Genomic DNA, 24,734 nt, shown 5'->3' with positions numbered 1-24,734 from the left:
GGTATATCTCAGAGCCCGGAGAAAGTGTCTGGTTATTATGCAGATGCACGGCTGGAGGTGGGATCCACACAGCTCAGAACAGCTGGATCTTGCTCACACTCTTTCAAGGGAAGCTTCCTTGGTAAGTTAGGGGTGGTCTGACCTTCCCCATCTCCCCATCCTCACAGCAGCTCTATAAGAGAAGGGTCATTCGCCTTTTGTAGATGAGCTCAGAGAGGTTAGGTAACTGACCGAGGTCACATCTCGGTCCATGGCAGAGCCTGAATTTGAACCCAGGTTTTAGTTGGACTTCTCCCTCCCTCTCTCTGGGCCCCCAAACAGTAGAGACAGAGGCAGAATCAGCTCAGCTGGGTTCACAAAGCTTCCTAGGGCTCAGCTCTAGTTCCAGCCTGCGTGAGACATGGCCAGGTGACCCCAGAAGGAAGGCAGATGTTGGGACTGTCCATTCTTTTAGAACATTTGGAGGAACCAGAGAAGGTGGAGCACAGGAGGTGATCCAGAGCCCGGCCTGTACTTCTTGTGGCCTGGCCACCCTGAGGCTGGCCCCAGGGTGCTGCTGCTGAGGCCTGATGGGGACAGAGGATTTCCTTTGAGATACAAGGAACCTGGCTGGGCGCGGTGGCTCATGCCTGTAATCCCAGCACTTTGAGAGGCCGAGACGGGTGGATCACTTGAGGTTAGGAGTTCGAGACTTGCCTGGCCAACATGGAGAAACCCTGCCTCTACTAAAAATACAAAAAATTAGCTGGGCGTGGTGGCACAAGCCAGTAATCCCAGCTACTTGGGAGGCTGAGGCATGAGAATCACTTGAACCCAGGTGATGAAAGTTGCAGTGAGTCGAGATCGCACCAGTCACTCCAGCCTGAGCGCACTCCTGACAGAGTGAGACTCTGTCTCAAAAAAAAAAAAAAAAAAAAAAAAGAGAGAGAGAAAAGAGATACAAGGAACTCAGAGGTTGTTTCACCCACCCTGACTCTGAGCACCTACTTGAGCCAGGCCCTGTGGGTAAACTGAGGCTGTGGGAGATGAGTGACTTGCTGAGGGTCCCATATCAGGAAGTTGAGCAGGTAGATCACAGGACTCCATGTCCCTGACACTCACCTGGTTCCTTTTCAGGCCTCTGGGTGATAGAGAAGAAAGAAGCTGTGCTGTTCCCTAGTGGGAAAGACGGCCCAGACAAGGGCAGTGAGAAGGGCATGTTGCAGAATGGTGTCTGCCACATGATCCCAGCTTGACAATCATGAGATTAAAAGTCAAACTGTGGAAGCGTGAGCATAACTGTGGGAGCGTGAGCTTAGCCCTCTGTGTTTGTAGAAGCAGAAACAAACCTGGAAGATTTTGGATTATTAACATTATACTTTCTTGCTTCGATCTCAGAGTCAGGAGGTCAGGTGTTGACCTTCCCCCTGCCCTCCAAGAGCTGTGTGACACTGGGGAAGTCACTTCCCCTCTCTGAGCCTCAGGGTTTTTCACCTGCCAGAGGGGGTTAGGATGCCCTACCCTGCTGACCCCCAGCAGGCTGCTGACCCCATCTGGGGTGAGGTGGGAGGCGGGGCAGTGCGAGTCAGGGGAAAGTTGACATTGCAGCCCAGATACCTGCAGGGGCTGCAGGAAAGTAGGGAGAGCTGGAGGTCTGCGTGGGCTTCTCAGATCCAGGTGATGCCCAGCAGGTGAGAGGGTGGGCCTGGCTCCTCAGAGCTCAGATGACGGAACATTTGCTGTAAACTCAGGTGCAATTACATTTGACATGCTGGCAACCAAATAAAAGGCAAACCTTGCATATGCCACACACACACTCACAAATTCACACACACACACACACACACACACGCACAGTCACACCTGCTATTCAGATTTCACTTCATGGAGCCCTGTGTTTCTCACCTCTGTGTCGTGGCCTCGAAGGGTCTTTGATTCTGTGCAGCTTCTTTTCCTCCTCATTTCTTTAAGGGAGGCATTGCATTCATTAGTCTTTTTTTTCTGACGGAGTCTTGCTCTGTCGCCCAGGCTGGAGTGCAAGTGGCGCCTGCACCCTCCGCCTCCTGGGTTCAAGCGATTCTCCAGCTCACCCTCCTGAGTAGCTGGGACTACAGAGGCGTGCCACCACACCCGGCTAATTTTTAGTAGAGACGGGGTTTCACCATGTTAGCCAGGATGTTCTCGATCTCCTGACCTCGTGATCCACCCGCCTCCACCACCCAAAGTGCTGGGATTACAGGCGTGAGCCACCGTGCCAGGCGCATTCCTTAGTCTTAATGGGCATAGTGTTAGGGACCCGCCTACTCCCTATGGCAGGAGATTTAGTGATTTCTCCCTTTTTGGTGATAGAAACAACGGTGCATGGCACCCTCTAAAGCCCCTGTCCCTGCACACTTGCCCTCTGCTCCCTGGAGGCTGAGACCCAGGAGTGGGTGCTGTGCCATGACGTGGGGGCACTTTGTAAAGTGTGCTGAGTATCGCTGACGATCCTCCAGGACACCAGAGCCTTTCACACTCCATCAACAGTGAAGGGGCTTGTGCCACCTTTACCTCCCTAACAGTGGACATTATTAGTCACTTTAGGTTTGGCTTATCTAATGTTTCAAAAACGTATGTCTCTGTGATCACTTGCATATATGGTTCGAAAGTGAGCTTGAGTGCCTTTTCATATGGTTAACGTTAATTTCTATTTCTTCAGATCCTATCTTTTATCCATTTTTAAATTTTATTTATTTATTTATGAGATGGAGTCTGGCTTTGTTGTCCAGGCTGAAGTGCAGTGGCGCAATCTCAGCTCACTGCAACCTCCACCTCCGGGGTTCAAGCAGTTCTCCTGTCTCAGCCTCCCAAGTAGCTGAGACTACAGGTGCGTGCCTCCACACCTGGCGAATTTTGATATTTTTAGTAGAGTCAGAGTTTCACCATATTGGTCAGGCTGGTCTCAAACTCCTGACCTCAGGTGAGCCACCCGCCTTGGCCTGCCAAAGTGCTGGGATTACAGGTATGAGCCACCGCACCTGGCTATATTTTTAGAAACTTGATTTCAGTCTTTTCATGTTGATTTGAGCATTTCTTGTGGATTGTGGACAGTTACCTTTGCTTTAAGTATTGCAAACCCTGCTTCCTATTCTTTCATTTTATTCTGGCTCTTGAATGATGTTCTTTCTAATTTTTAATTTGTGAGAGGTAAAACTCTATTCAATTTTCCCTTTAAGGCTTCTGGGAATTGAGTTTTGATTCGAAAGGTCTTCCCAACTCAACATTGTTTTTAACATTTCTTCTAGTATAGTTTTAATTTTTTCTTTCTGGGGTACACTTAGATCCCTTTGGGATTGATTTACTTATTTTTGGAGAAGAATTTGTTTCTTCTTTTTTTAAATGTAGGACCTATTTCATGGGTACCTACTACAGACAAAGAAGAACAAGACTTTTTTGTGGGTATTCTAAGGCACAACCAGTGCAGGAAGGAAATGACCTCTTTCCCGTAAAAGTCCCTGGCAGTAGCTGGTTGCTGCGTAAGAGGGTCATGGACCCGGAGGGAGCTGGGCCCAGATGCAGGCCTGGGCCATTGCCGTGGGGGAGGGGAGGCTCGGAAACCATGGCTATGATTCAGAGGTTAGCTGGCTCGCGTGTTTTTAGAAATTTCTTTTTTCTTTCTCCTCGTACAAAAGTAATAAGACTGGGGAGGACACGGGAGAAAATAAATGGAAACTCAGAAACCTGATAGAGCCACCAAAAGTACATGAAATCAGAGTCATGGTCTTATTTGTTCTTCCCCAAAAAGAGATGAGCATCTAGATAGAAAGGAAAAACATTCAATTCCTCAACTGAAAGTGAAACTGAAGCTGGGCCATGTTGTCCAGAGGCTGGTTGCTTTTGGTCCAAGTAATGCCTCCCACACCTCGGATTTCAGCCAGGCTGTGCCAGGGAGGGCAGAGGGCACCCCGGTCAGTCATAGGGGATGCAGCTGGGAACACAGCAGGGTCCCTGCCGGATGCTCAGAGTTTAACGGGGAGACAGAGGCCCAAAGAGCCACACAGAGGTAGAGCTGCCCCCAGAAAGCAGAGTGCTCAGGGAGCCTGGGGAGGGCTGGGGGACGCTGCAGGGTCCAGGCAGCTTTGACTGAGCCTCTGAGGATGGGTGACTTGCACATGGTGGGGAAGGTGGGGGAGGCATTCCAAGGGGAGGGAGCAGCCTGAGCAAAGGCCTGAGGCTGGGAATGGGAGTGGGGGTAGTAGATGGGCTCTGGGAGGCAGGAAACCAGGGCGTCAGTGGGTACCTGGACCCAAGGTGACTGTGGGCAGGGAGCAGTGAGGAAAGTAGGAGCCCGTGTGCCCAGTTAAGGGGTTGAACTTGACCCTGGCAGGTCATTAAAGATTCCTCAGGAGACCTAGGTATTGTGGCTCAGGGCTGTAATTCGCGTGCTGTTGAGGCTAATGCAGGAGGATCCCTCGAACCCAGGAGTTCAGGACAAGCCTGGGCAGCATAGCACGACCCCATCTCTGCAAAAATGAAAATAAAAAGATTGACTGACATAGTGATGCACTTGTAGTTCCCACTACTCAGAAGGATGAGGCAGGAGGATCGATTGATCCTAGAATGTCAACACTACAGTGAGTTATGGTGGTGCCACTGCATTCCAGCCTGGGTAACAGAGCAAAACAAAAATATTGAAAATAAAAATAAAGATTCCTCAGGAGGAGCACAGTGTCTTCACCCCTCTCTCCCTCTCTCTCTGCCTAAGGAGGAGGCCCCACAGCCACTTGCAGGGAGCTGCTTTGCTGAGAATCTCTGTCCTCTGCATCTGGAGAGCTTGGCTCAGAGCTGAGGCAGGAGGGAGGGCTCCCTGTCTGGGCCTCCTCCAGGAACTAAAGTCCCTTTCCGGGAATTGACCAAACTGCAGGCTTGCCCAGGAAGGACATGCTGTGTCCTAGTTGAGCTCGAGGGGCAGTATCCAGCTTCAACCCTCAGCGGATGCCCCAGACAAGATTCCGAGCCAGGCCAACAACGCCTAAGGAGGACGAGACCCTGGGTGCAGCTCATCACAGGTGTCAGGCGTGGTCTGAGGCCCCAGCTCTCTCTGCCCTCCTGCTCCTCTGCTCTGTGCTGGCTCCTGGTCCTTATGGCTCATGATGTTGAGACAGCTGCCGTGGCCTAGGGGGTCACACACTGAACAAAGCAGGAAGAAGGGGAAGGGGAACCCTCCTTCTATCACCCTTATCCCTTACAGCAAGAAGCACCCAGAAACCCCTCAGCACACTCCCCTAGTGCCTCTATTGGCCTCACTGTCACCATGGTTGCATGGGGGCCCCAGATGATAGACACCTGGATGCAAGATCCCTGAGACAGAGGCAGGAAATAGGAAGAGGGAGGTGAGAGGCTTTCGATGAGGGTGCTTCTACACATGACCTTGAGGATGAAAACGCATCAGGGGGTCCCGGGAACCACTGTGTTGTTAACATAAAGTCTGGGAGCAAAGACCAGCAGCTGGAATGGATGTGCCTGGGAGCCAGCTGAAACAGATGCAGCCGAAGCCACAGTAAAGAAGAAAGAGATAGGGGCCTGCTTGGAGCCAACCCCTACCTTTGAGGGGCCTCACAGGGCCACCTCACAGCTGCCCGGGCTTGTTGTTGCCTCCCCACTACAGAAACCATGGAAATCTCTAGAGTCAATGTTTCCAGCCCGGGGCTACCAGGTCACTCCTGTAGGTGGTTGAACCAGTTGAGTTCATTCTTCTCAGTGAGGGGGACACAGGTGGAGGTCCGTAGGCACCTCCGTAAGGGGTGCGAGAAGGAATATCTGTTAGAATATCTGGGCTCTGGCTGGGTGATTGGCAGGAGGGCCTATGAAACGGAGCCCACTCTGGATTGGGTGTTGCAGAAAGTCGGGGGGCAAGTCTACCAGTGGGTATCTCAGCAAATCTTATCTAGAGAGAGGGAGACCAGGAAGAGGTTAGAGTTGACTTGGTGTAGAAAAAACAGGCATTCTATTTAGCCAGGAGAGGGAGTGTTTGGTATTTTGTGGGTGGAGCAGAGACTCAGTTTCTGTCTATACTTAGACAGTATTATGAAGTCTAATTGCTCTGTCTCATTTGCTCACAGTCTCAGAGTCACCCTGTGTGTGGTTACTATTCTGTGACATTATTTCTGTCCATAGGAGAATAACACAGCCCTTCTGGGAGTCCACGCCAGCTTCCAAATGTCTGTGGCAGCTCTTCCTTCATTCTCAACACTTATGAACAGGAACATAAATAAATAGAAGGAAAAATATCCATTTATATTAAGATGCTCTTCTTGTTAAAACCAATTAACAATTAAACATTCTCTGTTACGATAAGTCTTTGCATTTCAAGTACCTTGTTTTAGCCTTTTCTGTATACTTTTCTCAAATGTTCTCACTTGAATGTTAGTATCAACCCAAGGCCTTTCACAGACTCATCTCGGACCAAGTAAACAAGATCATAATAATCACAATCAATTATTACTATTGAATATAAGCGGTATAAACCAAAAGTAAGATTCTAAGCCCCCCTACCCCCATTTAAAGGACTTCCTCCTCAGCCGGGGCTCTTAAAATTTAACCTGAAAGACTGGTTCAGGCCATGAAGGGAAATGGGGGTCAGACATGCTTCATTATGCCTCTCTGGCATTAATATCAACACAGGCTTTCAGTCTAATAAGAAACATTTTACAGCCTGTTTCTCTGTGAAGCCTGCTAGCTGAAAGCTTCATCTGCAGGATAAAACTTTGGTCTCCACAACCTCTTATCGCAACTCAAACATTCCTTCCTATTGATCTCCGGTCTTTAGACAAACTCAACCAATTGTCAACCAGAAAACGTTTCAATTTACCTGTAGCCTGGAAACGCCCACTTTGAGTTGTCCCGCCTTTCTAGACCAAACCGATGTATTTCTCAAGTGTACTTGATTGATGTCTCATGCTCCCTAAGTGTATAAAATCAAGCTACACCCCAACCACCTTGGGCACATGTCATCAGGACTTCCTGAGGCTGTGTCACAGGCATGCGTCCTCAACCTTGGCAAAATAAACTTTCTAAATTAACTGACACCTGTCTCAGATTTTCCGGGTTCACAGCGGTTAGGACTGACCAGTGGGCAACCCTTTGAACACTGCTCTGAACATCTTTGGAAGCGTCCTTGCTTTCTGGGGTAACACATATCACAGTCTGGGGAATTTGGTTCCCCACAAGACGTCTTGGTTCCTCTGGGTGGAAAAGAAGCCCGTATGTTGAGTGGCAAGGTGCCACTGGAAATTATACTGATTCAAGATAGGAGTTCACTCTGATTATGCTGTTAATATTAACAGTTTAACATAAAATGACAACATCCGTACTTTTCTTAGCAGCTCGGTTACCCCAGCCACCGAGGTTTCTCTGAAGCTGACATTTCTCCCATCAGGAGGCAGGTGTATTTCTCTTTGGCACTTGCTCACACTTCTCCATCAACTTTAAGGTGGTGGCACCACAATCCAAACCATTATTGAGGTTAGCAGTTACTAACTACTATAAAGTAACTTCTGTTTTGTTAAAATTAAAAAAAATCAATTAATAAGTGTATACAGTTCAGACAAATCATTTAATAAAGAGGGCTCCACTCACTCCCTTCCCAATTAAAAGCAGCTAATTTTGATGTTCAGGTTTTCCTTTTTTTTTTTTTTCTGAGACAGAATTTCACTCTTGTTGCCCAGGCTGGAGTGCAATGTAGCTATCTTGGCTCACCACAAACTCCACCTCCTGGGTTCAAGCGATTCTCCTGCCTCAGCCTCCTGAGTAGCTGAGATAACAGGCATGCACCACCATGCCCGGCTAATTTTTTCATTTTTTTAGTAGAGACAGAGTTGCTCCATGTTGGTCAGGCTGCTCTCGAACTCCCAACCTCAGGTGATCCACCCACCTCAGCTTCCTAAAGTGCTGGGATTACAGATGTGAGCCAGTGTGCCTGGCCAGCTTTTCTTTAGGGAGTAAATCATTTTCTTTACATAATATTCTTATGCAAGCAGATGAAATAGAGTGAGAGTGCATGCTCTGGAGATTGGACACTTGAGTTTGGCTTCTGGCTGTCACTAGCTAGGGGCTCCAGGTGAATTACTTAACTTCTCCAAGCTTTAGTTTTCCCCTCAGAAATATTAAGATGATAACAGTGCCTACGTAGGATGGTTGTTGTGAGAACTAAACGTGAGTTTATTTAACTTTATTTCTTATGCCCTTAACTGTAGCCAGTATTTCTTGACTCTTCACTTTACAAAATGGCCATATTAATCCTCCCCCTCCTTCCTTCAGTGTTTCACCTCCCACCTTTACCATGGAACATTAATTATACTGACTGGTAACAAGTAGATTTAGTTCTCATATGTAAATGTTCTGTTTTGTTCTAAAAGTTAAAAGTTAACCAAGTGTTTACATTTTGGTGACGTTTTAAATCTTGCTTACTGTCGAGCTGAGTTGTACAATATGGTTGCACATGTTTTGCTGCACGGCTTTAGTTTTTCCTGATGTTTCTAATTGCCTTTGTTTTTTCCCCCTCTTGTACTGTTTGCCTTCATGATTTCCTCAGTTTTTCTCAAACTGTGAATTATATGCAATGTTCTATCGAGTCCCCTTTCCCTACAGAGCCCTTTCCTTCTTATTCCATCCTGGACTGGTTGCTCTCTAGGCCTGCTGCATGCCCAGCTGTGATCCTTGCATTTCCTTCTCCCTGGGTTGATTTTTCTCTTTCACGTCTTTTTCTCTCTTGGTTTTCCTTATCCCCTCTCCATGAGTGTGCGTGCACACACACACACACACACACACACACACACTCTCACATTCTTCCTCCTCTCAGCCCCCACAGCTCATTCTCAAGTGACTTTCTTTTCTGTTATTTACTTTTTTTTTTCTTTTAACAGAGACAGGGTCTTGCTCTGTGACCTCTTGGGCTCAAGAGATTCTCCCCAGTCAGCCTCCAGAGTAGTTGGGACTAGAGGCATGCATCACCACACCTGGTTCATTTTTGTATTCTTTGTAATGATGGGGTGTCACTATGTGGCCCATACTGGTCTAGAACTCCTGGACTCAAAGAATTCTCCTGCTTACCCTCCCAAAGTATGGGGTTATAGGCATGAGCCATCATGCCCAGACTCAAGTAGCTTTCTATGTAATTATTATGTATGGTAACTTTCTTATTCTATATCTAGCTCGGTTTTTGTTTTTGTTTTTTTCTTTTTCTGTCATCTTTTTAGTTGATTTTCTGGAAAGCTTCCTTGCCTATCTTTTTGAATCTTGTCATAGAGTTGTTTATTCTCTCAATCACCTTTTAATTCTCAAGAAGTCCTTTTTGTTCCATCATCTTTGTTCCTTTTCAGTACATAATGTTCTCATTTATGAATAAAACATTTTTATGTCCCTGAGGACATGGGTTTGAGTTTTTAAAAATCATTTTCTATTTTCGCAATCATCCATTTCTTCTGGACTCATTTTTTACTTGTTATCTTGACCTTTTCCCCATTTTTTGTCTTTCTGCTATATCTGATCCTAGATCTATTCATATTAAAGAAGGGGGCAGGTCCACTGGCAGTCTTCCCTGTAGAGTGATGAAATGAGAACTCCTTGGCATCAGGATACAAAGATATTATTTCTGGGGCCTTTAGATGCAGTTATGAACTCTCTAATTTTTTCCATTGGTGTAGACTCAAGGCTACTGTGAATCCTGTATGGGTCGTGGGGCTGGTGAACTTCTCCCCTCTCTGAGGCTCTGCTTAGCAGGCAATTCTTGGCTGAATGTGCTCTTGGTGTTGCTGTGGATTGCAGATCCCTTTACCCCTCTCTATTCAGTTGTCACTTCTTCAGCCAGTTCTGTCTTCCAAATATCTGTTGAAGTCTCTGATCTCCTGTTTTCCTCATTCAAATTTTCATATATATATATTTTTTGAGACAGAGTCCCAGTCTGTCACCAGGGTGGAGTGCAGTGATCCAATCTCGGCTCACTGCAACTTCTGCCTCCTGGGTTCAAGCGATTCTCCTGCCTCAGCCTCCCGGGTAACTGGGATTACAGGCACACGCCACCACGCCCAGCTAATTTGTGTGTGTGTGTGTGTGCATTTTTAGTAGAGACAGGGTTTCACTATGTTGGCCAGCATGGTCTTGATCTCCTGACCTCGTGATCCACCTGCCTGGGTCTCCCAAATTGCTGGGATTAAGGCGTGAGCCACCACAACTGGTCCATTCAAATTTTCATTGGCAGCAGAGGGTGAAGAGGCAGTGTGTGTGTTCTTGAGTCCGTCTGGTTGGGTGGGAACCGAGTCTTCACACCTTAGTAGATTTCTGAGCTTGGGCAAGTCGCTGAACATCTGTTTCAGTTTTCTTATCTGAAAATGGAAATACAAATGGTACCCACTTAATAGGCTCTTGGAAGAGGACTGTGAGTTATTATTTATAACATCTTAGAGCAATTAGTGGTGCAAAGTCGAGTCCACAAATGTTCACCCCTATTTCTCATTGACTGTTATTATACCTATAAGTGCCTTGACTAACACTGTAGTCAGATCTCGGAAGGGATAGTCAATAAATGTTCTTCTACCTTCTTAGAACAATGCCTAAACATAATCAACATTTGCTTTCTTTTTTTCTCATTTCCCAAGGCAAGATCATCACAAGCAGAATGTGAAGAATGTTTCTCTGTATAAAGATCAGCGTTTATTTAGGCTGGTTGTAGTGGCTGATGCCTGCAATCGCAGGACTTTGAGGGGCTCAGGCAGGAGGATTGCTTGAAACCAGGAGTTGGAGACCAGCTCTGGGCAACAAAGCAAGATCCACATTTCTAAAAAAAATTTTTTTTTAATGTGCCTAGCGTGGTGGTATGTACCATTAGGGACAACTACTTGGGAAGTTGAAGCAGAAGCATCACTTGCAGCCAGGACATACAGGCAGAAGCAAGGGGGACAAAGGGTGTCCAGCACAGCACCAGTGAATTCACCAAGACAGACACTTGGGCATAGAGTGCAAGACACAGATTTGGAATGAGGAGTCATTTACAATAAGCATGTATGCATGAGTCAATATTTTTATATATTTAAGGGAGTAGAGCCCAGTCATGGAAGACATGGGATTTGAATCAGAAGTCCTGGCTCTACCCCTATTGTGAAAACATGGCAAGGTTACTTAACATTTGAGGTTTCTTCTGTTTCAAAATGGGAGCCACAGTTGCACCCATCTCCTGGCCTGTGTGTGATCATCGAATGAGGCACATATGAGGAGCCCTGCAGATCACAGACACTCAGTACACACTGGCTATTATCAATGAGTTATCACACATGTTGCCAGGCCCAGGTCATTGTCAGAACGCTCCTTCCCATCTCTATTTCGGTGTATAGACTCTGTAGTTTCTGTGATTATCAGATGTCCATCCCTTCCTCTGATTATCTTCTCTTCATACCCCTACAGGACAAAAGGACCCTGCCTTGGTGTGAGAGTGAGGGCAGAGGGAGCTGGAGCAAGTAGAATTTCTCTAAATACCAGCTGGCTGGGGCCCAGGAGATAAAAAACACCGGGCTAGGTTGGTCTTGGCATTTGCTGACACGCAAAGGGATTGCAGAGATCCAGCCCCTCCAACCTCCCTCTGTCCACAGGTGGCTCACATTCAGTCCCACAATTTGCTTTCTCCTCCTCAAGGGTTAAGAAAAAAAACAAACCCTTCCAGTCTGATCAGTGACTGGAGAGCTCCAAGGAAAGTCTCTCAGTGACCTGGCTGCTGGCACCATGGACTCAGGTAGGCTTGCTTCTTCCTCTTCCCTGGCTGGTTCCTACTCGCACGTAGAATGGAGGGTGGCGTTTCCACAACTCAGTGAGCCCCAGAGGAACCTGGATGGTCAAGCAGGCCAATGAGTCTTCCCTGAGCCCCAAAAGAGGCCACATGGAGTCCCCCGACCCAGGGGTCTGTGGGGGCATCTGTGTCCTGACCTCTCCTCAGGGGGGCACGGCCCAGGTGCCCACTTCCTCCCTGCCCTGGCACCTAGCAAACGACTCAAGTGGGGCACCACAACCTTGGGGAAGTGGAAACAGCAGGGTCAGGGAGTAGGGGGAGAGCAGGGGCCAGGAGGTGCGGGGGGCTGAGAGAGGAGGTTGACCAGCAGCCCCGACCTCTGACCTCCCGCTCTGCTCCCAGCTGACCCTGGGGTGTTTCCAGCACAGGCCAGTCCCCTCCCTCCAGCTCTTGCCCTGCACCAGCCCCTCTGCTCTGAGTGGCCATGTGAAAAGCGTGACTCAGCGTCCCACTGAACTGAGCCCCATTCTGGCCTTTGCCACGTCTTCTCTGTGTCACCTGGAGCTTCTTACCTCCCCTCGCCTGGAATGCGAGTATAATATTCCATTCCATTCCATTCGAGTCCATTCCATTCCATTCCATTCGAGTCCATTCCATTCCATTCCATTCCATTCCATTCGAGTCCATTCCATTCCATTCCGTTCGAGTCCATTCCATTCCATTCCATTCCATTCGAGTCCATTCCATTCCATTCCATTCCATTCGAGTCCATTCCATTCCATTCCATTCGAGTCCATTCCACTGTATTCCATCCCAATCCTTTCGAGTCCATTCAATTCCATTCCATTCCATTTGAGTCAATTCCATTCCATTCCATTTGAGTCCATTCCATTGCATTCCATTCCATTCAAGTCTCTTCCATTCTATTCCATTCAAGTCCATTCAATTCAATGGGTACCTGGCCCAGCCAGTGCCTGCCACACAGTAGGGCCTCCCTAAGAGTTGGTTCCCATCCCCTTTACCTGCCACTGTTGATTCCAGGTGGAAGCCTCTTTTTGTCCCCCAGGGCACCTGCCCTGCACGGCCCATCACAAGCACCTGCTTACCAGGGATGACTGCCTCAGGCAGGGCCTCGTTCCCATGGTCTCAAATACCCCTTGTCAAAGAAAAATCTGAGGTCCAATCGAATTTTGAAGACTTTATTTGAGGAAGAAGCAAGTCATGAAGTGGGAAACATCAAAATGAAAGACATTTCATGTTATGATGGAAAAGTGTCAGAGGCGGGTATTTATAGGGTGAATATGGAAGTGGAATAAGGACATTATTTGATTTGTTGCAGTTGTCAAATTATGTTTTTTGGTTTACCTTGTTGGAAAATTCCTAGTCATGTACCCATCTGTCAGCTGGCTGCTCATGACTGGCCGAAGTTAAGTTTTGTTTGTGCCTGACGTAAGCACCCATCTGAAACGACTCCAGTTAAGTTTCCCATAGTTGGCAGTTTAAGGAGGGTTACAGCCATTCTGAAGGCCTGTTTGCTTTTGTTTGCCCAGGTGTTCATTTTAAGTTTGCTTTAACACCCTGGTACTCCCACCCCAGCAATAAATACACAGATCTAGTGCTGGAGGTTCCCTCCATCCAACCCTGGTTTCCTTCATCCTTTCAGTGAAGGAGGAAAAAATAAAAGCAAAATACCCTTCACCCAAGTCAGCACTGTGTTCATTTCCCTAAGGCCTGTTTTCTCCCCTCACTGAGTTGCCTTGGCAACCAAGTCACATCTGCTCAGGAGCCACCCTGGACAGCAAACTGGGCTGTGCTGAGTCCTGTCCAAGATGAGAAGAGGGCAGGGAAGATTAGAAGCCGGGACCTACCAGCCAACCCCGGAATCCTTCAGAAGGGCTCGGCTGGGAGGCTCAAGGAAGAAACTCTGTCTCCGAAACAAGATGATCTGTGGTTTAATAACGGGGCCAGCTGGGTTCAGAGGTGATAGTGGGGAGCCATGTCCCCTGAGACCAGCCTGCAGAGGACAGAGGTAACACAGAAGGGCCACAAGGATCAGTGCTGAGGGTCTTGCTCCCCTGCCCGCCTAAAGAACCCCCTCCATTGCCCATCTGAGGGCGCCCATGAGAAGCAGGAGGAATCCTCTGTGCATGGTAGTTTATTCAATGGTGTAGGGTTGAAATATTCTTTTTCAATAAAATGTTTAAAATCCCACAGGTATACTACAGTGGAGAATGCAGAAACCACAGGCATTTTCAAAATATATGGAGTCTTCAAAGTAATGGCAAGGGAACGCTGGCCTTGAGTCAAATCCTGAGCTTCCTGCTTGCTGGGTTGGGTGGTGTCTTTCGCTGTCTGGGTCTCAATTTCTCCTTCTGTGAAATGAGAATGAGGCCTCGCAAGTGTGTCCACGGCAGGAAACGATTTTACCTCATGTCCCAGTGCATACATAAATCCATACTGCTTCCCAGTCCCTTCTCTGCAGTTCCATAATTCCCAAATCCCTGCAAACCACACATTTTTGGGGCAACTCATCTGGGCAGTAATCCTGCTGTGTACTAAGATGCTTTGTACTGATAATATTATGTATCCCATTTAAGGTGAATATTCATTGGTTTCTCTGTTGAAACATTTGTACCTTTGATTACAAGGTTGAAACATTTGTAGCGTTGACCAGTCTGGGAGTGGTCAGTGATACAGCATATGCACCCTGTGTCATATTGACACAGATTGAAAATGCTGCCATCCTAAACACATCTAGATCCCAGGAATTTACATAAGGGTATATATATATATATATATATATATATTTCAAATATCTTACAAAAGAATACTCACTCTTGCTGTGTTCAATACACTCTGATATTTTCAACGCTCTTTTCTTTTTAAAATGCTGCTCTTGACAAAATGAACTATTTTCATAACCCACTGATGGGTCGAAACTCAGATTTTGAAGACACTGGTGTAAAGCGTTTGACAATAGGCACATGGCAGAAGGAAGCGATCACTGGAATATTTCCCGTACATGGGGAGAAAACATGGTGGAAAGCTCACTTTCTGGTGATTCTCAGCTGAAATAGATCGGTTGCTCCACAAAGCACCGTGGCACTTCCCTGGTGAATCACTCTTCTCAGGATGCCTTAGTAAAATGCCACAAGCTAGGTGGTTCCAACAACTGATGTATTTTCTCACAGTTCTGGAGGCAAAAAGTCCAAGGTGAAGGTGCCAGCAGGGTTGATGTCTGGGGAGGGCTCTGCTCCTGGCTTACAGAGGCTGCCTCAGGGCTGTGTCCTCACATGGCCTTCCCGGTGTGGGGGGGTGTATGTGTGTGTGTGTGTGTGTGAGAGAGAGAGAGAGAGAGAGAAAGAGAGACAGGGAGAGAGGGCTGGAAGGCAAGAGAGACAGCGGGGGCGGGGTGGGGTGAGGAGAGAGAGAGAGATCTTCTGTCTCTTTTTTTTCTTTTAACTAGACACCAGTCCTGTAGGATTAGGGCCCTACCCTTACGACTTTCTTTAAATTAATGACTTCCTTAAAGGCTCAATCTCCAAATATAGTTACTGGGGTTTAGGGTCTCAGTATATGAATTTGGAGGGCACACAACTCAGTCTATAGCACTGATGCCTCCATCAAAAATACCCCATGTGACAGCTGGTTGAGGAGGATTAACATCGAACCACCTTATTCTCAATGCCATTTAGGCTGTAGCACACTTTCCTCCAATCTTATGCTTTTTGTTTCCAAGTAGAAAAGAAACGCTTTACTGAAGAGGCCACCAAATACTTCCGGGACAGAGTCAGCCCAGTGCATCTGCAAATCCTGCTGACTAACAATGAAGCCTGGAAGAGATTCGTGACTGCGGCTGAATTGCCCAGGTAACCTCCGTGGGGTTACCTCCATGGGGCGCCCCGGCTATGCCATCCTGATCTCCCCTGGGCTAGTTTTCTCTGGCAGGCACACCTCCTCCAGGCAGCCCCCTCTGCTGGGCTTGAGAATGTCCCTCTCCGCAGTGCAGGAGAAATATTTCCTCCAAGTCCTTCGCTGGCAGTGAGTGACCTCAGGCTGAGGGGAGAGGAAGCCCACAAGGGCAGGGTCAGTGCTGCCATCTACTGGTGATGGGAGCTTTGCAAGCTACTTGACTACTTTCTGCCTTCCTTTCTTCATCCATTGAGCTTTATTGTGAGAAAAATAAGCTAATGCATGTAAAGTATTTAGCATAATGACTGACACACGGTAGGTGCTCAGTTAATGTTACCTTTTAAAAAGATTGCTGGGGAGAGACCGGGACCAAAAGTGTTTTTCTTTTTCTTTTTTTTTTTTTGAGACAGAGTCTTGCTTGTCCCCCAGGCTGGAGTGCAGTGGCGTGATCTCGGCTCACTGCAACCTCCGCCTCCCGGTTTCACGCCATTCTCCTGCCCCAGCCTCCCAAGTAGCTGGGACTACAGGCTCCGGCCACCGCATCCGGCTAATTTTTTTTTGTATTTTTAGTACAGACGGGGTTTCATCGTGTTAGCCAGGATGGTCTTGATCTCCTGACCTCGTGATCCTCCCGCCTCGGCCTTCCAAGGTGCTGGGATTACAGGCATGAGCCGCTGCGCCCGACCAAGTGTTTTTCTTAGAGATTGATGCCCAGCAGGACTTTCTTTGAAAAAAGCCAGAAAAATCTTGACCTGATCAATGTGTGTTCCTGGAGATGCTGTCTGGGGCCCTTTCCTTCCACCTCTGAGGAACTGCACAAACACAGCAGGATCCTCCTGCTGACCCAGAACACAGAGAGGCTGGAATGGAGTTGGACAGAGCTGGGGGTGGATCTTGGCTCTGTCCCTGCACAGCTCTGGGGCTGTTGTTTTATGTCTTGGAGACTGGGACCTGCCATCTCTCCAATGCTAATAGTAGTTCAATCAGATGGGAGTGTGGTTAAAGCCTCAGAATGAACAGCAGGTCAAAGGTGGGGAACCAAGTAGCATGATGCCATCCAAAGACCCAGAGAGATGTTTCAGGGGCAGAGCCAGGGGTCAGGATGGGGCAGGGGTGGGCCTGGGTTGGAGGAGCAGCAGGAAGGCTCGGGCACCAAGGCTGGGAGTAGGGTGAGAAGAGGGAGGCACTGAGGGCATAAAATGTAATGTGGCCATGGACTTGCAGAGGACCCGTGAGTGGGAGAGGGATATTTCTTCCCTCCCTGATTTGATCCCATCACTGATGGGCATAGTGGGCCATGGGTGACTGTTTCCCGGACAGCATGCCTGGGAACTGGGGCGTTCTGAACTGCCATTTGGAACCCTCTTCTGTTCTACATAGAGTAGAGGAAGTGTTTCTTCAGGCCAGCTTGCAGAGTTGGAACAAGTGTCTGCCAATTGGGTAATTTGAAGGGTTCTCAGGAGACTCACAAGTCCCCAACCAAAGAGAAAAACACTTTCTCTACCATCTTGTCCAAATGCAGGTCTTTTCAGCATTAGTGATTTATAGAGATGATTTTCAAAGTCTCATGAGTCCATAAGAGGTTCCATGAAATTGCATATGGCATTGGCATGCACACAGGTGAAGCTGTCACCTGCTAAGGCATTAGTTTGGCTGGCGACATGTGACAGTGAGACCCTGAAGCTTGGAGGTGCCAGGTCGGGAGGCAGTCAAGTGGCTTGAGAGTTCGTGTGCAGCCAGGACTAATAGCCAGGCCTTTCACTTTTCAGTCAAAGGGGGCAGTGGCTGGACCCAGTGGCCTTCAGTCAGAAGATCAAAGGGCATGAGGCATTGGAAGAGAGAATATGCCAGGCAAGGTGATCTCTTGCAGTCTGAGGTTTTATTTGATAGCTTAAGGACTCAGATTTAGTCAAAATGCAATGTCTGAAGGCACCCTTCCTTCTGACACCAGTTGCAGATTTGAAGGTGTTTCTTAAGCCCCCACTCAGGTTTGATAATTCACTACAAAGACTTACGTAACTCACTGATAACTGTTATTGCACGATTGTGGTTTATCACAGGGAAAGAACACAGATTAAAATCAGCCTAAGGAAGAGACACACAGGGCAGAGTCTGGGAGGGTTTCAGGTGTGAAGCTTCGTTGTCCTCAGGACGCTGTGTTCTCCTGTGTGAATGTGGGACAAAACACATGGGGTGTTGCCAACCAGGGAAGCTCACCCAGTTAAGGAAAAATTCCTGTGAATCACATTAGATCAGGAAGGAAGCCTTTATTCAGGATTGTGGTTACAGGGGAGGGAGACTGAGCCCAGCTCCCAATACAGTAAAGTCAGAGGGGGAGTCACAGCCAACACCAGGGTGAGGAGTGGGAGATGGACCAGTTCTGACTGGAGACACCAGAATAGGGGGTTTCCGCTAAACTGGCCTAACAAGCTGCTCAACTAAAGGCAGGTAAGGCGCGGGTGAAGACCGTGATCAGACAGCAAGAATGCTCAGACAGCAAGTGGGGAGGACCCTCCCTAACTGCCTTGGGGGATTCTTGCTGAACTGGGGCGGTACAGGCCCAGCAAGCACGGGATGGGCGTGGAAGGTCAGCGCCTAGAGGAGAAAAGGCTCAGAGCAGCCTGACTGGAGTTTGGCCAAGGAGAAAGTCTTTCTCAACCTATGCCTCAATGTACAGAGCTCTTTCTGGGGCTGGATCACAAGCTGTCCTGATGGCTGACATGGAGTCCCCAGCCCCTCCCTGAGGTCTAACACCCTTAGTTCCCAGTTCCTTTGGAAGGCAGAAGAGATACTTAATAGCCCCAAAACCCATCACCCATCACATTGCTATACTGTGCTGTAGCCAAACCACCAGGGAAACAAAGATGTTCCTACCAGGCAGGACATTCCAGGGCCCCAGAGATCCCTTCCCAGGGCCCGAAGACAAAGGAAAGAACTCTCTTCTAATAAAGTTAATCCTTCACTGTTCTATGATCCTCTGAATGAAGGTCTTTTTTGCTCTGAACCCACTTCTCTTTGTTCATCTACAAAGTTTCCCCTCTCCACACACTATTGGAGGGATGGTGTTGACCTCTCTTGCTTGAGGAGCCATCTTTATCAAATACCTACCACTAAAGAGCATCTGAAGATGACTTTAAGTTTTTTATTCCCATACAGAATAAGTACTGTGGCATATCTATGATATACAAAACATGTTTAACCTTGGAAAAATTATTTTAAATTTTTTCATTTAAAATTTAAAGCTTTATTTCCATTTGACTCATAGTAACAGCTCTGTGATTTATGTAGAACAGATCTTATTGAGCTCATTTTACAGATAAGTAAGCTGCCTTTCTTAATCATCTGTCCTTTATTGGTACAGGGATGAGGCAGATGCTCTCTATGAAGCTCTGAAGAAGCTTAGAACATATGCGGCTATTGAGGACAAAGACGTGCAGCAAAAAGACCAGCAGTTTAGGGAGTGGTTTTTGAAAGAGTTTCCCCAAGTCAAGAGGAATATCCAGGAGTCCATAGAGAAGCTTCGTGCCCTTGCAAATGGGATTGAAGAGGTCCACAGAGGCTGCACCATCTCCAATGTGGTGTCCAGCTCCACTGGTGCTGCCTCTGGCATCATGTCCCTCGCTGGCCTTGTTCTGGCACCATTTACAGCAGGGACGAGTCTGGCCCTTACTGCAGCTGGGGTAGGGCTGGGAGCAGCGTCTGCTGTGACTGGGATCACCACCAGCATCGTGGAGCACTCATACACATCGTCAGCAGAAGCTGAAGCCAGCAGGCTGACTGCAACCAGCATTGACCGATTGAAGGTATTTAAGGAAGTTATGCGTGACATCACACCCAACTTACTTTCCCTTCTTAATAATTATTACGAAGCCACACAAACCATTGGGAGTGAAATCCGTGCCATCAGGCAAGCCAGAGCCAGTGGCCGACTCCCTGTGACCACCTGGCAAATCTCAGCTGGAAGTGGTGGTCAGGCGGAGACAACGATTGCAGGCACCACCCGGGCAGTGAGCAGAGGATCCCGGATCCTGAGTGCGACCACTTCAGGCATCTTCCTTGCACTGGATGTGGTCAACCTCGTATACGAGTCAAAGCACTTGCATGAGGGGGCAAAGTCTGCGTCTGCTGAGGAGCTGAGGCGGCAGGCTCAGGAGCTGGAGGAGAATCTAATGGAGCTCACTCAGATCTATCAGCGTCTGAATCCATGCCACACCCAGTGACCCCAGACCAGTGCAGCCAGCAGGGGAGGTGAGCCATACACAGGCCACGACAAAATGCAGACATTTTATTAGGGGGATAAAGAGGGCAAGGTAAAGTTTATGGAGCTAAGTGTTAGTGACTTTGGCATTTCTGTAGCTGAGCACAGCAGGGGAGGGGTTAATGCAGATGGCAAGTGCACCAAGGAGAAGGCAGGAACGCTGGAGCCTGGAATAAGGGAGGAGAGGGGACAGGAGAGTGTGGGGAATAGGAAGAAGAAGTTTCCTTTAGACTAACGAATATATTGGGGGGAGGAATAGAGGGGAGGTGTGCAGGAACCAGCAATGAGAAGGCCAGGAAAAGAAAGAGCTGAAAATGCAGAAAGCCGAAGAGTTAGAACTTTTGGATACAGCAGAAGAAACAGCGGCTCCACTACCGACCTGCCCCCGGTTCGATGTCCTTCCAAGAATGAAGTCTTTCCCTGGTGATGGTCCCCTGCCCTGTCTTTCCAGCATCCACTCTGTCTTGTCCTCCTGGAAGTGTATCTCAGTCAGCCAGTGGCTTCTTGATGATGGCGGTGGTGGTGGTGGTTGTAGTGTGATGGATCCCCTTTAGGTTATTTAGGGGTATATGTCCCCTGCTTGAACCCTGAAGGCCAGGTAATGAGCCATGGTCATTGTCCCCAGCTGAGGACCAGGTGTCTCTAAAAACCCAAACATCCTGGACAGTATGCGAGAACCTACCAAGAAAAACAGTCTCATTACTCATATACAGTAGGCAAAGAGACAGAAAATTAACTGAAAAGCAGTTTAGAGACTGGGAGAGGCCGGATCTCTAGAGCCATCCTGCTGAGTGCCTTGTGTGTAAGTCCTAATAAACTCACCTACTCACCAAGCAAGCTGGACTTATTCGAGTCATTCCTTGGTCTCCTGGCTCCTTTCTCGCTTTGGGAGCAAGTTCCTGTCTGAAGTTTTTGTCTAAACAGTGGTAAAGGTGATGGTGATGATGTCAGCAGACAGCAGGAGGACTTGACAAATGTCAGCCCTGCTTGGGGCCAGGGTACACTGAGGGAACGATGACATTCCAATGAAACTCCAAATTCTGTATTGGAAAAGTCATTGATTTGTGAAGAAAAATAAAAGGAGGCTGGGCACGGTGGCTCAGGCCTGTAATCCTGGCACTTTGGGAGGCCGAGGCAGGTGGATCACCTGAGGTCAGTAGTTGGAGACCAGCCAGGACAACACAGTGAAACCCCTTCTCTACTAAAAATACAAAAATTAGCTGGGCATGGTGGTGGGTGCCTGTAATCTTAGCTACTAAGGAGGCTGAGGCAGGCGGATTGCTTGAACTCAAGAGGCGGAGGTTGCAGTGAGCCGAGATGGCGCCACTGCAATCCAGTCTGGGAGACAGAGCGAGACTCCATCCCCCGCCTCCCCCCCACAAAAAAAAACCAAGGAAGAGAAAAGCAAAACCAGATGCCAGGAACCAATCAAGGAACTTTGTGGTGCATTGAGGAGATGAACCAGCCTGCAGTCAAGAGACCCCGCCTCTCTGAGCCTCAGTTTCCTCATCAGCTGGGAAAGAGGGGCTGGACAAGATGATACCTCAGGTCCACCTGGCTCTCTCCTCTTGTGTTCTGGAGATCTGGGTTCAAGCAACACTGATCTATGCCTGTGCCTTTGTGGTGCTGATGGATGGGCTCCCCTGGGCTCTGGGTGCCTGACTTCACTTCCTCATGATCCTTCTTCCAGGGACTCAGGGAGCTAGGCCTCCATGGCCCCTTCTGCTTGCTCTTCTGGTCGGTCATTTCTGGGCGACCCCAGTGCCCAGTGGCCCGTGAGGCACTCAGGGAAATCTTGTAGACATCTGGCTTGGCCCAAATGCAGGCATGATCCCCATCTAGCAGCCAGGGCCCACGAATGACATGGATCACACAAGGCTGACTAAGATCAGAGGGGCCTGTGTGTAGGTTGAGAGAAAGTCCATGAGAAATAGAGGAACAGAGAGAGATAGCCAGACAGCAAACACCCTCATCCAGTCAGCCCTCTCATTTCACCCAGACTCCTGCAAAAGCTTCCAGAATGGTCTTCCCTGTTACACAGCCCTTGCCACTATCCCAGCCCATCCTCCACACTGGGCCAATTTGCCCCGTAAGAGCATAGATTTCTTCAAGCACATGCTTCCATGTCTTCAATGGCTTCCTATTACTCTTAGCACAAAAGCCCAGAGCCTTCATGCTGTCTAATGTAAGCTGCTGTGGCCTGAGTTCCCCTGAAGGGAGAGCTCTAGGCAAGGCTCCCAGGCAGAGGATTTGTTTGGGAAGTGATTCTAGGAGCAGGACTGGGGTACTGGGAGGAGTGACACAGAGAAGGACAGAAGGCTGATGCCGGGAGAAATTCTTGATAGGGTCACCCATGTGGGCGACTGGAGACCTCCTGAGGAGTCTTCAAGGAGCGTCTTCAGAATGTTCCTCTACAGGGAGGAGAGAGGGAGGCCTGTAACCACTGCTCCTGTCCCCCATGGCCTTGTCCCAGTGGACATTAATTATCTGTATTTCCATGCATAGAATATAGAACTGCTGGGCACCTCGGCTGGAGCCCGGAGCAGGGGCAAGAGATACAGAATGCACAAAATCACCCCAGAACCTCTCCTAAGTCACTCATAAATTGCACCCAGGGCCTACTTAGTCCTTTTTTATGTAGCATCCTGCAGAGCACTCGCCTCAGTCCCTGTAACTCTCCATCAGCCAAGGTTTCCCTGACCTTCAGTTGGTTGGTCTATTTCTTCCTGATGAAGTCAAAACAGCCATGGCTACCGACTTGCCTAACACTCCAACAATGTGTTTCATTTGTTTGTCAATTGTTCGTGAGTTCTTGAATAATTCAAATTCTTTTCATACATTTCACTTAGGCTTTGCATGTTTCCGGCACTGAGTAATTTACTTCTTCAGTGATCTATCCACCATTTGCCCTGACACTTAGAGTTGAAATGCCATCAGGCTACCTGCATTTGATGCAATTCCACTGTACTGCTAGTATTGCTTAAAAATTTTTCAGTTGCAAGCAACAGAAACAGAATCTAGCTGTCTTAAACAAAATAGAAGATTCATTGGATGAGAACTAGAGCAGGTCAGAGGATGGAAGGAAGAACAAAATCTACAGAATTTGGAAGGACAGGAGCAGACCATTACCAACATCAGGAATATATGGTTTGCCATTTCAGGGCTCTGCCTGCACCTGGCTTAGCTCCACACACTTTGATTCCTAGTGTCTCTGATTAAAGTTTCACATACTCAGTAGACAGAATAGCTTGGGTTAGTGACTCTTCTTGAACTAATCAGTGAGGCTATGGTATCAGGAATGGGGATGGGTAACAGACACAAACCCTAATGGGAAGCCTCTGGCCAAACAGCCACCTGAATTTGTGCTCATTGTACACAGTCAATCGCTTGCTACTGCACACACACTCCTCTTCTCATACAAACAAAAAGAACTCTCCTTATCTGCTATGAACCCAGCCATCCCAAGGAAAAAGGCAAATGCACTTGCGTCTTCTCCAATGAGAGTCACACACAGCATCTCCACCTTCTGCATGCTGAAGTTATGTCACAGGAGGAGGGCCTCAGCACACCATCAATTTTTCTTTTGGTCCATTGGCAGCTTCTGTCTCAGAATTTTTGTGTGTGTATATTTGTAGAAAATAAAGAGGTACGGTCAAGGCTACAGCCACTACTGACCATTGCTGCCACCATCAGAAGTCTTGAATTGTTCCACTCAATGTTCCTCTTACTTATGGGCAAAGTCATTCTCGTGGTATCTAAGCTCCTTGATGGTCTGGCCTCAGTAAGTTGGTGAAATTTCCTATTCACATTTACACTAATACTCTAACACTTTAGAGTATTACAAGGAGCAATCCTAGGGGATCCCTCAATTCCTCCTGTCCTGCTGTGTAATAACAACGTGAGCTTCCCTGGAGGAACATGATGCATGATTATATCCAACCCAGTGACGTCATTGCTATCCCTACATCAGGGAGCATGAGAAGCCAGCTATGGTTTCTTCTGAAACAACTTTTGTCAACCTTAGATACTGAAACTTCCAGAACTAAAAGTCTGTGAGTTAGGGGTATGTATCATAAACAAAATTTTTGAAAGTGGCTTATTGTGGGTAACCATAGAGCTATCACCCTCATCTTAACCTCTGACTGCCCAGCTCCATAAATTCTGGCTATTACAGGAAATGGGGAAAATTCTGGGTATGGATTCAAAACATATCACATCCTAAGGGCAGCTCCCAGCCTCTGATATGGAGCTGAGTCCCCTTTGGGCCATTTCCATGGGACCTAAGGCTGTCATTTCCAGGGTTGAGATTCACTGGGTGCCAAGTGGTCAGCCTTGATGAGTGGGGTCCGTGTTGCGTGGTTACATAAAGCTCCACATTAGGCACGTTGGTTACTGAGCCCATTCTGAAAATGTCAGGCTGCCTGGGGAACAGAGGAGATTTGAGCCTTAAAGAGTGACTTCTTCCCTTGTTTATTAACAGCCTCTGAGCCAGGCATGGTGACTCACGCCTGTAATCCCAGCACATTGGGAGACCAAGGCGGGTGGATCAGTTGAAGTCAGGAGTTGGAGACCAGCCTGGTCAACATGGTGAAACCCTATTTCTACTAGAAATACAAAAACTAGCCACGAGACATGGTGGCGGGTGCCTGTAATCCCAGCTACTTTGGAGGCTGAGGCACAAGAATTGCTTGAACCTGGGAGGCAGAGGTTGCAGTGAGCCGAGATTGCACCACTGCACTCCAGCCTGGGCGATACAGCGAGACCCAGTCTCAAAAAAATAAAAAAGAGTCTTTTTTGATGGTGGACATCTTCCAATGAGCATTCACATGG

At 48.0% G+C, this 24,734-nt stretch overlaps 1 protein-coding gene across 6 annotated transcripts; it reads left to right on the top strand.

The window, feature by feature from the left end:
- On the top strand, positions 1 to 20,741 carry LOC100982452 (apolipoprotein L3). Of its 6 annotated transcripts, none has more exons than XM_003821521.6 (5): positions 1 to 121; positions 11,416 to 11,527; positions 11,644 to 11,740; positions 15,477 to 15,603; positions 19,008 to 20,741. In XM_003821521.6, exons 3-5 carry the CDS (start codon positions 11,731 to 11,733, stop codon positions 19,864 to 19,866), a joined length of 996 nt encoding a protein of 331 aa, XP_003821569.1. In that variant the 5' UTR covers positions 1 to 121; positions 11,416 to 11,527; positions 11,644 to 11,730; the 3' UTR covers positions 19,867 to 20,741. The 6 variants fall into 6 exon arrangements, with proteins under 6 accessions (XP_003821569.1, XP_063459236.1, XP_003821568.1 ...); XM_063603166.1 differs by having other exon boundaries at positions 15,474 to 15,603; XM_003821520.7 differs by lacking the exon at positions 11,416 to 11,527.
- Positions 20,742 to 24,734: the final 3,993 nt, after the last annotated feature.

The sequence above is a fragment of the Pan paniscus genome, chromosome 23 (assembly GCF_029289425.2).
Source record: "Pan paniscus chromosome 23, NHGRI_mPanPan1-v2.0_pri, whole genome shotgun sequence".
NCBI lineage: Eukaryota > Metazoa > Chordata > Mammalia > Primates > Hominidae > Pan > Pan paniscus.
This window is presented reverse-complemented; position numbering and strand designations above follow the sequence as displayed.